General features: G+C 36.0%; 1 protein-coding gene across 1 annotated transcript in view; it reads right to left on the bottom strand.

Moving 5' to 3' along the window:
* SPAG17 (sperm associated antigen 17) overlaps positions 1–15,282 on the bottom strand; it is a 226,243-nt gene that overhangs the window by 102,066 nt on the left and 108,895 nt on the right. The window contains exons 18-20 of the mRNA XM_032419281.1: positions 8,240–8,394; positions 3,909–4,091; positions 2,017–2,107 (exon numbers count right to left, since the gene is read on the bottom strand). Of these exons, the coding sequence (XP_032275172.1) occupies positions 2,017–2,107; positions 3,909–4,091; positions 8,240–8,394 (429 nt within the window). The remainder of the gene's footprint in view (positions 1–2,016; positions 2,108–3,908; positions 4,092–8,239; positions 8,395–15,282) is intronic.

Genomic DNA, 15,282 nt, shown 5'->3' with positions numbered 1-15,282 from the left:
ATAATAAACTTAAAAATTTGGCATGTAATTATTTTTACCATTAAGACCAAGAAGCCAGGGAGGCTCACCAATATAAACCTACATTGTTTTGAGGTTTACTGCATACTGATGGGAGTGTGGAAGTCAGCTCTTGCCTACCTGATATTTAAGCTTACAACAAAGCTATTGTAATTAAAATAGTATGGTGCTTGCAAAGGAACAATTAAGAAGGTGACTGAAACAGAATACAGCATTAAAAAATGGATCCAAAAAAATAAATGGGTGAAGGGGTTTAAGAGGTACAAATTTCCATGTATAAAATAAGTAAGTCACAAAAATAAAAATAAATAAATAAGTACCTATTATGTTATATAGTCAACATTCCAATTCAGTTGTGGTGTGTAGGGAGGTGATTAATGTTACATTTAATAAAGTGGTACTAGTAAAATGACAATCCATGTGGGCAAAGAAAAAACCCCTTTCATTATACTATAAAAAATGAATTTCAGGTAGATTTGATATCTAAATATAAAAAAATATATCATGAAAATATTCTAAGAGAGTACAGGAAAATTGATGTAAAATCAAGGTGGAATCATTCTGTTATAAGCCCTGAAACCATAAAAAGAATGACAGATTTAAAAAAAAATTTTTTTTGGAGAAGCTATAACATGCATACAAGAACAGCATAAATCCTAACTGAATAGCTGAATGAATTATCACCAAGTAAATGCTCCTGTAACCACCACCAGGTCAAGAAACAGACTATTTCCAACTCCTCTGAAGCCCTCCTCAGGCTTCTTTCCGATCACTTCCTATTTCTACTGTCCTAAAGGCAGCCATTATGCTAATTTGCAATACTTCAGCTTAGTTTTGTGTGTTTTTAAGCTTTATGTAAATGAAACCATACATAATGGATATATTCTTTTCATTCTCTTTTCTTGTGCTCAATATGATGTTTGTGAGATTCATCCGTATTTCTGGGTGTAGCTGTTGGTCATTCATTCCCAAAGCTTCACCAGTATTTCATTGTATGGCTGAACCATAATAGGCACTCCACTGATGAATATTTGAATGTTTCTAGTTTGGGAGAATTAAAAAATAATGCTGCAAGAACAACTTTGTCCATGTGTCTTGGTGCATACATGCATGCATTTTTATTAGGTATATACCCAGGAGTGGAATTGTTAGGTTAAAAAGAAATTGTATGCTTGATTTTAATAGGTACGTCCAGTTTTCCAAAGTAGAAGTGCCCACTTATATTTCAATCAGCAGTGTATGAGAATTCAATTTGCTTTGCATCCTTGCCAAAATGTGGTATTATGTCTTTCAAATTTTGGCCAAAAATGATTGATCTGACTACATAAAGTAAAATATTTCTGTATAAATAGAAACATAAATGACACTTATTAATAAGGAAATTGTTTAATACTTTACATATATCCAAATTATAGACTAATAATATTGCTATGAAAATAAGTTAGATCTCTAGATATTATCTGGAAGTGATAGTCATGATATGTTGCTAAGAAAAAAAGGTATGTGGCAGAGTAGAAAAAAAAAATACCAATCTAAATCAAAACCAAACAAATGAAGACCTTCTTTATATTTGTGCATGCTTGCATGTATGAGTAAAGAGCATACCAAATCGTTATTATTTCTTATTTTCAGGGGCTTAGGAGAGCCAAAGTAATTTTGATTTATTATAAGCCATATATCAATTTTGTAATTAAAATTCCGATTAAAAATTAGAAACAAAAACCAAACACCTGCAACAGAAACAGACAGTATACTAAGTATGAACAAGGCACTGCCCTGGATTTTGGTTATATAAAAATGAATGACACAGAGTCCTTTAAAGGTTTATCACCTGGAGAAGGAGACAGATCGGTGGAGAGACTGCTTTTTCATTGCAGATTCAATTATTTCTGAGAGTTTAGTTAAAAAGATCACTTCTGTTACACCACACCAACTCTCTACCACACAATAAATTTGAATTTGTAATGATTCAGTGTCATTTGCCTTTCCTTGAATTACCTTGAGAGAGCCTTCTAAAATGAAAGGAATCTTGATTTCCTTCTCTTTTTCTTTTTCTTGATCCACTATCTCTGTTTTGCTCATTCCTTTGCTACCTATAACCAGAGAAAATTAAACTTCTTAGTAACTCTCTACAACCAAGTTTCATAGAAGTACCAAATTTCTGGATTATAGGGGATCTTAAGAATGGTGTTTTGTTTTGTTTTTTAAATGTTTTATTTATTTATTCATGAGAGTCAGAGAGACAGAGAGGCAGAGGCAGAGAGAGAAGCAGGCTCCCCGCCTAGCAGGGAGCCCGATGCGGGACTCGATCCCAGGACCCTGGGATCATGACCTGAGCCGAAGGCAGACGCTTAACCATCTGAGCCACCCAGGTGCCCTGGATTATAGGGGATCTTAAAGGCTATCAAGTCCAACTCTCCATTCATTCATCCCTCACTCTTTCTCGCTGTCTCCAGAGTGGATGTCTGAAGTGGAACTGAGCTCCTCCAGAGATGAGGAAGTCACCATTGTCCTCGTCCTTGTTGTTGGTGGAAGCAGTGCATTCCATCCTCACTGTGTTGCGACCTTGAAGCTTTTATTGAAGTGGTCTCTCTCTCCCTACAGCTTTAACCTAATTAATCCTAGTTTAACCCCTTAAAAGACCACACAGAACAAATCTAACTTATATTGAAGCCCTGCTCTTGCCATTATAGTCGTTCCATTTTGAAGATTTTCAATTTTCCTGACTTAAAAGGTCTCAAACTGAACGCAATACCTACCAAGTGTGTTCCCATCCCAAACTGACCATTATCTGGATTTCCCTCAGGCATCTAGATGGTAATTAAGCTTTTGATTCTGTTCAGAAGCAGAATAAAGAAAAGGCAGTCAACCCACAATTTTTCCTGCTCATAGAGAAGTGTGGCCCTAGACTCTATTGTGAGAGGGTGGCCCTACCTCTCTTTTTTATATAGTCCCATCCGTCATTCCAGGCACCATCAGGAGGAAGCCCAGGCTGATGGATGGATTGATTATATAAGCATTTTGGTGGATGGTGACTGATTCATTACCAACTTGGCTTTCTAATTTTTATTTTAAAAATCAAGCCAGCACAAATTCCTTTGGTAATTTACAGAAGTTGCAAAATCTTTGGAAAATATATAGCTTTGCTTTTTTATGAGAAATCACTCTCAACTTCTGCTATCAGAAATAATGAATATTATTAACATGGAAAACATTACCTATGCATGAACCTAGTGAGATATCCCTATTTTCCAGACAAGTTCCCTCATTGCTTTACTTCTTTATCAAGTATCCTTCCTCTTTTTTTTTTTTCACCCTCTTTCCCTTCCCCAACAACATCAAAGCCATGGAAATGAACAAAAATAAATGTATGTATTGATCCCAAATCCTGTCAAGTGCCTGTTAAAAGCCCCCAAGAATCCTTTTTCCCTTTATTTTTAGGTTCCTACCCCCAATTATTCTTGGGACTCTTCTGCTTGCTCTTCTAAGAAAGGTCTTGTTTTAATCTCACTTTTGGAATCTATAAGTATTCTAATGGAGAGATACTGACTCTGAATTTGCCTCATATATTATCAATAAATCCTAGATAGCTGAACCTATCAACCCTGCCAAAATAAAGACATCTGGCATTTCCCTAACATTACATTTAATCTGCAGGACAGATCGAATCTTCTAGGTCTGGCAGGAAGTGGCATCAATATAAGACAAATATTCCATTATCCCATCATCAACCTCATCATATTTGGAATGCAGCTATTCTATTTTTTAGAGAAAGTAAAGAGTCACAGAAATTTATAGGCAACTCTTTTTAATATTTAAGTATCCAGTCTTGATTACATTAACAAATAGGAGGATGTCTTTGGACTTTACATGTAAGTTCAACCAGTTACTTACTTTTAGATTTTTTAACAGCATTAATTTTGCCAGGAGAAGTGATTTTGGCACCAGCAGATTTCAATTCCAGCTCAGCCTTCGTCCTAGCGATTTCCTCAGCCATTTTAGATTCCTGATATATGGCTTCTTCTTTTACGATCCAATCTTGAATGGATTTTGCCACAAGTTCCAAATAATTCCTTTAAAAAAAGCAAAAAAGAGCAAATGACAATTGAGTTACTATTAATTATAATCAATCAATACTAAAGATACCAACTGTGCAAATGAACTTTTCAAAAATGAACTGATCCTAAATTGCCCATGTAACAAATGCAATAGACTCAGATATATCCTAGATGTAATTTGTACAAAGTAGTCAAATACAAATATCCAGTGAGCATATGAAAAATGCCAACTTCATCCACAATTAAAGACATACAAATTTAAAAATGAGATGTTTCCAGCCCAGTAGAAGATTAAAAAATTTGATACTCTCAACACTGTTAACTGGAGAGTAATATGGTGCAATCTCTTTTTAAGGAAATTTTATAGCATAATAGAAACTCTTTTAATTGATGACAGCTAATGACTCACTGGATTAATTGAAATGCTCCAGTCTTTCTATAAAACTTACTGGCCTGCAAATTTCCACACCCTAAATACTGTGCCCTACACTGCTTGTGCACTTAGGCTCACACCAGCCAGTTGTTGTTCACCAGGAGGAGGTCATATCTGTTCCCAAACTCATTCATTCTATTTATGCTGATGATTGTACTTATTTTTAATGAAATGTTATGTATACTTATAACATATGAATGTCCTGAGAGAATTGTTTCTAAGGAAATAATTTGAAATATTTAGGTTTGACAATCAAGATTAGTTATTGTCAAATTGTGTGAAAGTAAGGCCTAAGGCTTGAAAAATAAAATTAGAGGGATTCTATACTCAGGTTATTTCACAATTTTCTTTCATTCTTGATCCCTTTTAAAGAAATAAACTGAAAACTGTAGACTATGGGTTATGGGTATGCAACATCTTCATTGGGAAGGGAAAAGACATCTCAAACTCAACCTGTTCCCAAACTGACTGATCTTCCTCTCCAAACTGCCCTGTCAAGGTCAAGCCTTTTGGCATCTTAGCTGATGGCAAGTCTATATTCTAGTCGATCAACCCAAATGCCCTGAAGGCATCCTTGACCACTCTTATTTTCTCATACTCCTCTTCCAATCTGTTGGGAGACCCAAATGATTTTTTAAAACACATATTTAAAATATATTCAAAATCTAATCACTTCTCACTTACTTCACTGTTATTTTCCTGGTTTAAGCCACCATCACCTCTTGCTAGGATGGCTGCAGTAGCCTCCCAACCAGTCTCCGTGTCCCTACTCTCGACGCCCTATAGTCTATTCTCAACACAGTCACCAGAAAGATTCTTTTCATTCTTAAGTCAGATCATGTCTCTCTCCAGTTCAGAACCTTTCAATGAGTCTGCTTTTCAAATAAAACCTAGAGTTCTTGCTTTTTTTCTATGATGAGGGAACACAGCCAAATCAGTGTTCAAATGAGATGACAAAATAGAGAATATTTCAGCATGCAATGATTCAGGAATTCACCAGCCACAGACACTTTCTGAAAGAATTACTCACAAATGTACTCCAGCTGCATTGAAAAAATAAATTCAAGAAAGAAGACAACATGGGATATAAATAAAAGGGCTGAGGAGAAAAACAGTACAATTTGTAATTAAATGTAAATAATTATTTGTGTTACTTGTCTGTGATTAAAAAATATTACTTAATAATTGGAAATAAAATTTCAAAATGGAGGTAGGCTATTAGTTGGGAGTAAGTGGAAATATGTTAAAAATTTTAACATTTTCTGTGAAATGATATTAATACTCATTAACTCCAATTATGATATAAAATATTTAAATATCTGATTTAAAAGGATAACCTCTAGAAGGATACAAATAGAATGTATAACTTTAAAAACATCACACACTAAGAATGAACTAAAAATTCAATCTAACTAAAGGAAGAAAAGGGATTATTAATCCTAAAGTAGAAATATGCTTATTAAATGCTAAGAATGAGGCCAAAGACATTATTGATAAAAATAGAAGTGAATAGATTAATTCTTTAAAATACAAAGTTTTAGGGGCACCTGGGTGGCTCAGTCAGACAGACATCTGACTCTTGATTTTGGCTCAGGTTGTGATCTCAGGGACATGAGATAGAGCCCCCGTTGGGCTCTGAGCTGGGCATGGAGCCTGCTTAAGATTCTCTCTCCCTCTGCTCCTCCCCCACTACTTCTGTGTTATCTCTCTCTCTCTCAAAATAAAAAAATAAAATAAAATAGGGGCACCTGGGTGGCTCAGTTGGTTAAGCATCTGCCTTCAGTTCAGGTCATGATCCAGAGTCCTGAGATTGAGTCCCATATTGGTCTCCCTGCTCAGCAGGGAGTCTGCTTCTCCCCCTACCCTTCCCCCCTGTTCATGGTCTCTCTCTCACTGTCTGTCTCTCTCAAATAAATAAAATCTTTAAAAAATATGGGTGCCTGGGTGGCTCAGTCGGTTAAGTGTCTGCCTTCGGCTCTGGTCATGATCCCAGGGCCCTAGGATCGAGTCCTGCATCGGGTTCCTTGCTCTGCAGGAAGCCCGCTTCTCCCTCTCCTCCCAGCTTGTACTCTCTCACTGTCTCTCCTACTTTTTCTCTCAAATAAATAAATAAAATCTTTAAAAAAAGTAAAAAATAAAAAATAAAATAAAATATAAAGTTTTAAAATATTATTATTATTAAAATCTTTTAAAAGACAGAGGATTTCAGAGTAGCTGAAAAAATCCAAGCTGATATTTAAAAGATATGTAGCTACAAATCAAAATGATGCAGAAAAATAAAAGGGTGGCAGATGGCTGGCTAGGAAGCCAGAAAAGGTCCAGATCCTTGATGACTCTGGTGAGTAGCTGCACTATCCCCGAGACACTGCCCAAGTCCAGATTTCTCACTACAGAAGAAAAATAATCCCCTTATTAGTTTAACCACTGTAGTCAGTTTTCTATTAATATTGTGAAACATAATTCCTAGTTGACACATAAAATGATTGAGAAAGCTATATCAGTAATTTTTTATATAAAAGAGACTCCAATCAAACATGGTGAAATTCAAGGTCAAAAGCATTCAAGGGAACAAGAGGGACATTTTAAAATGTTGCTAAAACTTACAATGCATTAAGAAGAATGCTTCTAAAAATACAGATTCAAAAATAAATTTAAACATACACACATATACACACAGTACACATGCAAAACTGACAGGAGAAACAGACAAAATTATAATCATAAAGACAGACACTAATATATCTGTCTCAGGAATGGACATTTGAACATGAGAAAAATGTTTGATTTTATTCTAACAGACATCCAAAATCCAAATGTCATGCATGAAGTTGTAGAACAATGTAAATTACCAAAAGTAATTGAAGAAGAAATAGAAATCCTGAATAGAAGATTAACTTTAGAAGAACTGCAAAGGTTGTAGATAATCTGTTCTTCATCTTTTCACACTATCATCTCTCCCATTGGGCCCTGCCATCCAGCCCCCAAGGAGCCACTATCTCTAAATGGTTTTCCATGTGAAGTGTTTCTACCCTTCCCAAAATAATGCACTATATTATGTAGGCTGTATATGTAAGCAAAGGATTAGCACAGGACCTGTTCCCCCAGTTATTCTGTAAGTCCATTCTCTATCTTTCTGTATCCTTTTAAGCTAAAACAATGCTGTACAAATAATAAATACTGGATATATATTAACCAGCAGTGAAAAAAATAATGAAATATTCTCATCATTACTGAGAAGGGAGAACAAAGCTTTAAGATCGTGAAGAAATAATTAAGGAGCTTGGAAGAAAAAAAAATCACTGATTCTTAGAGGTCTCAGTTTGCTGAGCGACTGGCTGTGTGTTGATAAGTCACTCAGTTGCCCTACTTTTGAGTCTTCCCCAGATCAAGTGGAGTTACCCAAAATCAGCATGCAGAATGTCATGTTTTATAGTTTCTACTTGAAATCTTTCAGACGCAGTTTTATTAGAACCTAAATAAATCAAGTGTAAGGTAATAGTATCCTCACTAGACTTAACTGGTCCAGGAATGATGACTGTCTTCTTTAGTGGTATAGCTTGGTGCTTATCACAGTGGCTGGTACGCCTCAAACATTCAACTTGGTGAACTAAATTGAAGTTTTCTTTGACTTGAACGACCTTGCTTAGACTAAGGAACTAAAAACCAAGTAACTAAGTAACTAACAAGCTAACTAAACTAAGATAGCTATTAACTAAACTAAGTTGGTTACCTGAATCCAACATTGGAGTGAAGAGCAATATTCCAATGTTCACAATGCAGATGTTGTATATTCATTGGATTATGAAAGACTAAAAGTAGAGAGTTGTCCTGGGTATGGTAATAAGAATCAATCCACCTGTATTGCTGGTTGGCTTCTTGAAGAACCTGAAATCAAAATATTTGCATTGTTGTGTCTCCCCCCACCCCAGAGGAAGGGTCTCCTGCTAGGGCATATCTCAGCCCCCTTATCTTCCTCTTTTTATTTCTACACTGTTAGTCTCACTGTTCGTGAGAACATAAGTGGTAGATTTTTTTTTTTGGAGCTGAATTCAGCAACTCTTATAGGAAAACAGTTACTAGGTTCCAGGCATAGAGGAATTTGCTCAAATGTTTTTTTATTAAGGCTAGGGGATAATAATTAAGTCAAGCAGTTATTTAACATTTCCCATGCCTTCAAACAGATCATTTCATTTTATCATCATTAAAAACCCCAGATCAATAGGTACAATTATTTTTCCCATTTCAAATTACTAAAATCCTCATTTTTCAGTGGAAATTGGGGCTGCGAGAGGATAAGAGATTCGTCCAACAACACAGAGCTCATGAGTTCTAGGGCCAGTGCTCACATCAGTCCAAGTGTCACCATTTTTGCATTCCAAAGAGTGCTCTCCACTATACCAAGCTGTAGTATAGAGAAACGAAGTGAGTAGTCTTTCTCACACATACTGTTCCAAATGACTTCTACCCCTGGCCTTTTCCAAAACATTCCACCCTCAGCATGCCCTGCAATTGCAGCTACCAATAGAGGGGTAGAGAGGGCAGGCACACTTGTGTCCTGCTTCCATTTCACTGCTAATCAACATAAGGAAACATGGTCACAGGAAAATAAATTAGATAGCTGTGGGTTGTTGTTTTGTTTTCGTTTTCAACATCAATCTCATGTAGGAACTTTCAGTTTTCTACTCTTTGGGTGATCTGAAGTCATAGAATTGCACATCATGTTAGGAAAGGGCTGTTTTACTTTTGCTTTCAATTTTACACTGGTAGCATTACCAAAATAATACATTGACTTCCCCAATCTAGTCCCCTGTATGAGAGTCTTTATGGAGTGGCATTTAAACTATTACATCTGTTCCCTGAGAAGTAATACCAGAAATACACATGTGGTGAATATTTTTGCGTGAATTGCTTTTGTTTGTTTTTGTTACAGAGGGTACTATCCATTACTTATTTTTTGGAAAAGCAAATTCCTTTTAGACTTTAAACCCCCAAACCAAATATGTTCATTTCCAATGAATATATATCCTTCTTTCCATTAGAGAGCTCTGCAAAATTTGTTTTCATATTTACTTCGGCTGCTAGAATTTACAGCACTAAGTTTCTCAGAGTTATAGTTGCTCTCAATCAGTACTTGACAAGTTTTCATATAATATCTTTCCTCTCCTTTTTTTTACTATTTGGCTTTTACCTATTAGTCTATATTAATATTGGTGGTGCCATAAACTAATAGTTTTTTTTAATTAAAAATAAACACATACTTATTGCAGCATTATTCACCATAGCCAAGATATGGAGGCAACCGGGCACCTGGGTGGCTCAGTTGGTTAAGCGTCTGCCTTCAGCTCAGGTCATGATCCTGGGGTCTTGGGATCGAGTCCTGCATAGGGCTCCCTGTGCAGCAGGGAGCCTGCTTCTCCCTCTCCCTCTGCCCCTCCCCTCTGCTCATGCTCGTTCTCTCTCTCAAAATAAATAAATAAAAATCTTAAAAAAAAAAGATATGGAGGCAACCCATATCTTCAACCATAAGTGAATGGATAAAGAAGATGTGATATATATATATATATATAGATAGATAGATAGATAGATAGATATAGATATACATATATAGATATATATAAATAAATATATAATGTATACTATATATACAATACTATAGTATGTATACTATGTATACAATTAAATATATATTTATTGCATATATATATAATTAAATATTACTCAGACATACAAAAGATTGAACTCTTGCCATTTGCAGTAACATGGATGGATCTGGAGGGTATAATGCTAAATGAAATAAGTCAGTCAGAGAAAGACAAATACCATATGATTTCACTCATATGGAGAATTTACGAAGCAAAACAAATAAACAAAGAAAAAAGAGACAAACAAAAAAAACAGATTCTTAAATACAGAGAGAAAACTGATGGTTACCCAGAGGGGGGGTTACCCAGTGGGGTGATTAAGAGCACACTTACTGTGATGAGCACTGAGAAATGTATAGAATAGTTGAATCATTATATTTTACAGCTGAAACTAATATAGCGCTGTATGTTAATTATACTTCAGTTAAAAAAATACCTACTATGTGGCAGGTACTGTGTAGGTTCTAGGAAAACAAAAGTGAACAAGGGAAGATTTTCCTTTAAGATCTGATTAAGATTTTTATAGATCATCCTGGATTCAAAGACATATCCTAAGAAGATTAAATTAATGGAGTATCTATCTGATACATAGAATGGATTGGGCAAGAGCAGAAGTGGGGGTTGATGATTAGGAGGATCCTACGGCAGAACAACAGGATGGTAGCTGGACTGACGTAGCAACAGTGGAGATGGTGAGGAGCTTTGATGGCATCCAAGTGTGATGATGGATCAGACATGCAGGACACAGGAAAAGCTGAGATAAAGGATGACTCTTAGCCTTTTGGCTTGAAGGTGATACTTTCTGAGATGGGTGAGGAGAGAAACATGCTTAGGTGGGAAAATTATGAGCTTCATCTGAGACACTGAAGCTGAGATGCCTGTCAGAAATTCAAGTGGAATTTGGAGTTAGGTATTCTAGTGTGGAACTCAAAAGAGAAATCATTTGGAAGATAAAATTTTAGGAGTCATTAGCATTAGGTCATATATATAGATGAAATCATCACAAGAATGTTTACAGTAGAGAGAAGATGGTTCAGGGCTGAGACTCCAGGCATTTCGATATTTAGACATTAGGTCCACAAAATTTCAAACAGAGCACTGAGGAGAAGTGTAGTATGGCATCTTGGAAACCGAGAGTGAGGAGTATTTCACAGTGAAGTGACCAGCTCTGTGATCTTGTTAAAAGGTCAAGGAAGATGAAGAAAGATAAATGTCCATTAGATCTGGCAGGACAGTGATCATGAAGCTTCATGGAATGGTGAGGACAGAGCCAAGTTGAAAAAAAATAAAGTCTGAAATAAATGTCCAGTTAAAGATGAAAGATTAAACACATGTGCTTCTTGACACCTCACTAAAAGAACAGTAAAATTTTTGGGTTTTAATATCATGAAATTGAGGGTCACAGGAGAGGAGACAAAGACAACACTTTAGAAGCTGGAAAGCAGAAGGATAAGGGATAACTGACAGCAGACATAGAAAACCAAATTCTAAGGTTAATTTCCCAGAGGTCAGAAGTAAACTTACTTGTGTGCAGAAGTGCAGAAAAGCTCAAGAAATGGCAGTATTAGGTACCTCTGAGAGTGGGGAGAAAGTGGCACTGAAAATAGGAAGATTAAAATATTTTTAAGTAGCTATTATGACCCCCAGAAGCCCTTGATGATTCTGAGCAATGGGGTGGCTGCCCATCTCCCCCGTTAGCAGACAAAGGGAGGATTATTACCTACAGAATGATGCAGTGGATTCAAAGAAGGGGACCCTAGGCACTGCCAAGGGAGAGATGTACTACAGAAAAAAAAGGAATTTCATAAAAGTATAAATTGATGTCCAAGAAATATAAGGTGACCCATGTGTGTAATTCTAAATTTTATAGTAGTCACACTTCAAAAGTAAAAAGAAACAGATAAAGTTAATTTTAAAAATATATTTTGTTTAACCCAATCTGTCAAAAATATTATCATTTCACTATGTAATCAATATAAAAATTGTTAATGATATATATCACCTTTTTTCATATTAAATCTTTGAAATTTGGTATATATACTTATACCAAGTATATAGGATATACATTGTAATATATACGATAATAAGTTATATATATTATATTATATAAGTTATATATATATATATATATATATATATAGTATAGCAAACTTACAGAGCATCTCAATTTGGACCAACTACATTTCAAGTACTCAGAAGCTACATGTGACTAGTGGTTACACATTGAACTATGTAGATCTAGAGGTTGAATGGCAAGGAGCCTAACTGCCTTCCCCGCCCCCCACCAGCTCCCAAATCCCTGACAGATAAATTATGTCTTTTGGTTAGGATTTTAGGATTTTTTCCCCTGGAGAATCTAAATGGCTTAAGAGTACAGACTAATACACCAACACTGATGGGTCTCCCAAGGAAACCACCCGGCCAAATATCCCAAAATGAAATCCATTTATTGACAAATAAATGGCCCTGAGCTCATGCAGCACTTCCTATGATATTTTTAGTGTCTCATTATTAACATGAACAAAAGGGCAAATGTCATTAGGTATTATGCTCTAATATGAAAAATGAAGACCCCCGCAAAAAAACCCCCCAAAAAGCTTGAGAAAAAAACAAAACGAACTTGAGGAAAAAGAGACAATGCAGGGAGAAAACACTAAGACTTCAAAGGACTTTAACATTCTCACAGAGATGAGAAGATATGGTATCAGGGAATGTGAACAAGATGCTATAAAAAGGTAATTTGCAATTATAAATAGAACTTTAGGAAATTAACCATGATGATAACAGAAATAGAAGGCTCAGTAGAAGAACTGGGTGAAAGTTGAGCCATATCTCCAGAACAAGAAGGCAGGTATTGGAAATTAGGAGAGGAAAAGTAAGGAAATTGGAAGTTCAGTCCAGGAAGTCCAGCACTAGAATAACAGGAGTTCCAGAAAGAAAGAAGAGAAAAAATGGAAAGGAGATGATGATCAGAGAAATGACTGTAGAACATTTCCCAGAATATAAAGACAGGAGTTTCTGGATTGTACCAGGCTTACCAGTATGATACTTGGAAATAGAACCAGCAACAGGAAACCAAGAACACTGGAACAAACAGAAGATCTTAAAATCTTCCAGAGAGCAGAAAAAAACCAGACTCAAACAACTGATCAGGAATCAGAATTTCATTTTTATTTTCTCAAGGACAATCCAAGAAGCTAGAACACTACTGAGGAATGGCTTTAAATTTTCAGGGAAAATGTCTTCTAACTTAGCATTTTATATAAATGTCACTCAGATGTAAGGGTAGAATTAAGATGTTCTCAAACATCCAATGCTCCCCAAATTTACCTGCCATCTATTTTATTTTTTATTTATTTTTTATTTTTATTTTTTGTTTTTTTATTTTATTATGTTACGTTAATCACCATACATTACATCATTAGTTTTTGATGTAGTGTTCCATGATTCACTGTTTGCTTATAACACCCAGTGCTCCATTCAGTACATGCCCTCTTTAATACCAATCACCAGGCTAACCCATCACCCCACCCCCCTCCCCTCTAGAATCCTCAGTTTGTTTCTCAAGTCCATAGGCTCTCATGGTTCATCTCCCCCTCTGATATCCCCCCCTTCATTTTTCCCTTCCTACTATCTTCTTTTTTTTTTTTTTAACATATAATGTATTATTTGTTTCAGAAGTACAGGTCCATGATTCATCAGTCTTACACAATTCACAGCGCTCACCATAGCACATACCCTCCCCAATGTCTATCACCCAGCCACTCCATCCCTCCCACCCCCCACCACTCCAGCAACCCTGTTTGTTTCCTGAGATTAAGAATTCCTCATATCAGTGAGATCATATGATACATGTCTTTCTCTGATTGACTTATTTTGCTCAGCATAATACCCTCCAGTTCCATCCATGTCGTTGCAAATGGCAAGATTTCATTCCTTTTGATGGCTGCATAATATTCCATTGTATATATATACCACATCTTCTTTATCCATTCATCTGTCAATGGACATCTTGGCTCTTTCCATAGTTTGGCTATTGTGGACATTGCTGCTATAAACATTGGGGTGCACATACCCCTTTGGATCCCTACATTTGTATCTTTGGGGTAAATACTCAGTAGTGCAATTGCTGGGTCATACGGTAGCTCTATTTTCAACTTTTTGAGGAACCTCCATACTGTTTTCCAGAGTCCTGCCATCTATTTTAATTCAGGAAGCAACTAGAAGAGATAGTCCCCTACAAAAGGAGAGTAACCCGAGAAAGAAGATGACATGGGGTTCAGAAACCTGAGTATCTGGCTGGAAAGAGAGGCCAAAGCTGTGGCCAGGATGACAATAAAGGAAACTGCCAGGTCCACAGCCGCAAAGCAGGCCTGGAGGGCTAGTGGGAGTTCAGAACATATGGGAGAGAGGTGGCTTAGATAGTAAAACTGATAGAATGCCCGTTAGGTTTGAATGTATTGAGAGGAGATTTTACTCTTTGGTAGAGAGCGTGGGGGTGAGTAATGACAAATGCGTAGTAAACTACACAAATGAAGAAAATGGGAAAACAAACTCTGGGGAAAACAAAAATTAGTATCAAAAAGGGAAATGTAATCATAGGGTATTTACATAGTTCAGCTATGAATAAATAACATTTATTCAAATGAAATATATATTGAATATTGGTCTAACCAAAAATGATGATATGGTTAACAGTGTTAGCAGATGGCAAGAAGTGCTCATGTGTGTGTAGGAGTGTATGAGTGAGTGTGTACTTGTTTGCGTGTGTATGTGTGTGTGTTGCATGGGGGTTGGCAGAGCTGTTTTCTCAAGAGGGAATCAATTGATGATGATGCCCAACCGAAACTAAAACTAAACTTACTGAGTTAAGTAACACCAGAAATAGGTAAATAGGTAAATAAGTAATTAGGTAAATAAATACCTTGAAGGTTTTTACCTCTGGAATTTAAGCATAAGGGTGGGAGAGAGCTGCTATTTTTCGTAAGACTCTATATAGAACTTTTTGGCTTTAACAATATGTGGATGTAAAACTTTGATATTGGTAAGATAAAAACTAAAAAAGATAAAACAAAAATTAGTATGGGTTTTTGCATAAAACATGTAAACAGAAAATGCACGATTCCTTCTT

The sequence above is a fragment of the Phoca vitulina genome, unplaced genomic scaffold (genome assembly GCF_004348235.1).
Source record: "Phoca vitulina isolate PV1807 unplaced genomic scaffold, GSC_HSeal_1.0 scaffold2, whole genome shotgun sequence".
Taxonomy (NCBI): domain Eukaryota; kingdom Metazoa; phylum Chordata; class Mammalia; order Carnivora; family Phocidae; genus Phoca; species Phoca vitulina.
The sequence above is the reverse complement of the archived record's forward strand: the minus strand, read 5'-3'. Positions and strand labels throughout refer to the sequence as shown.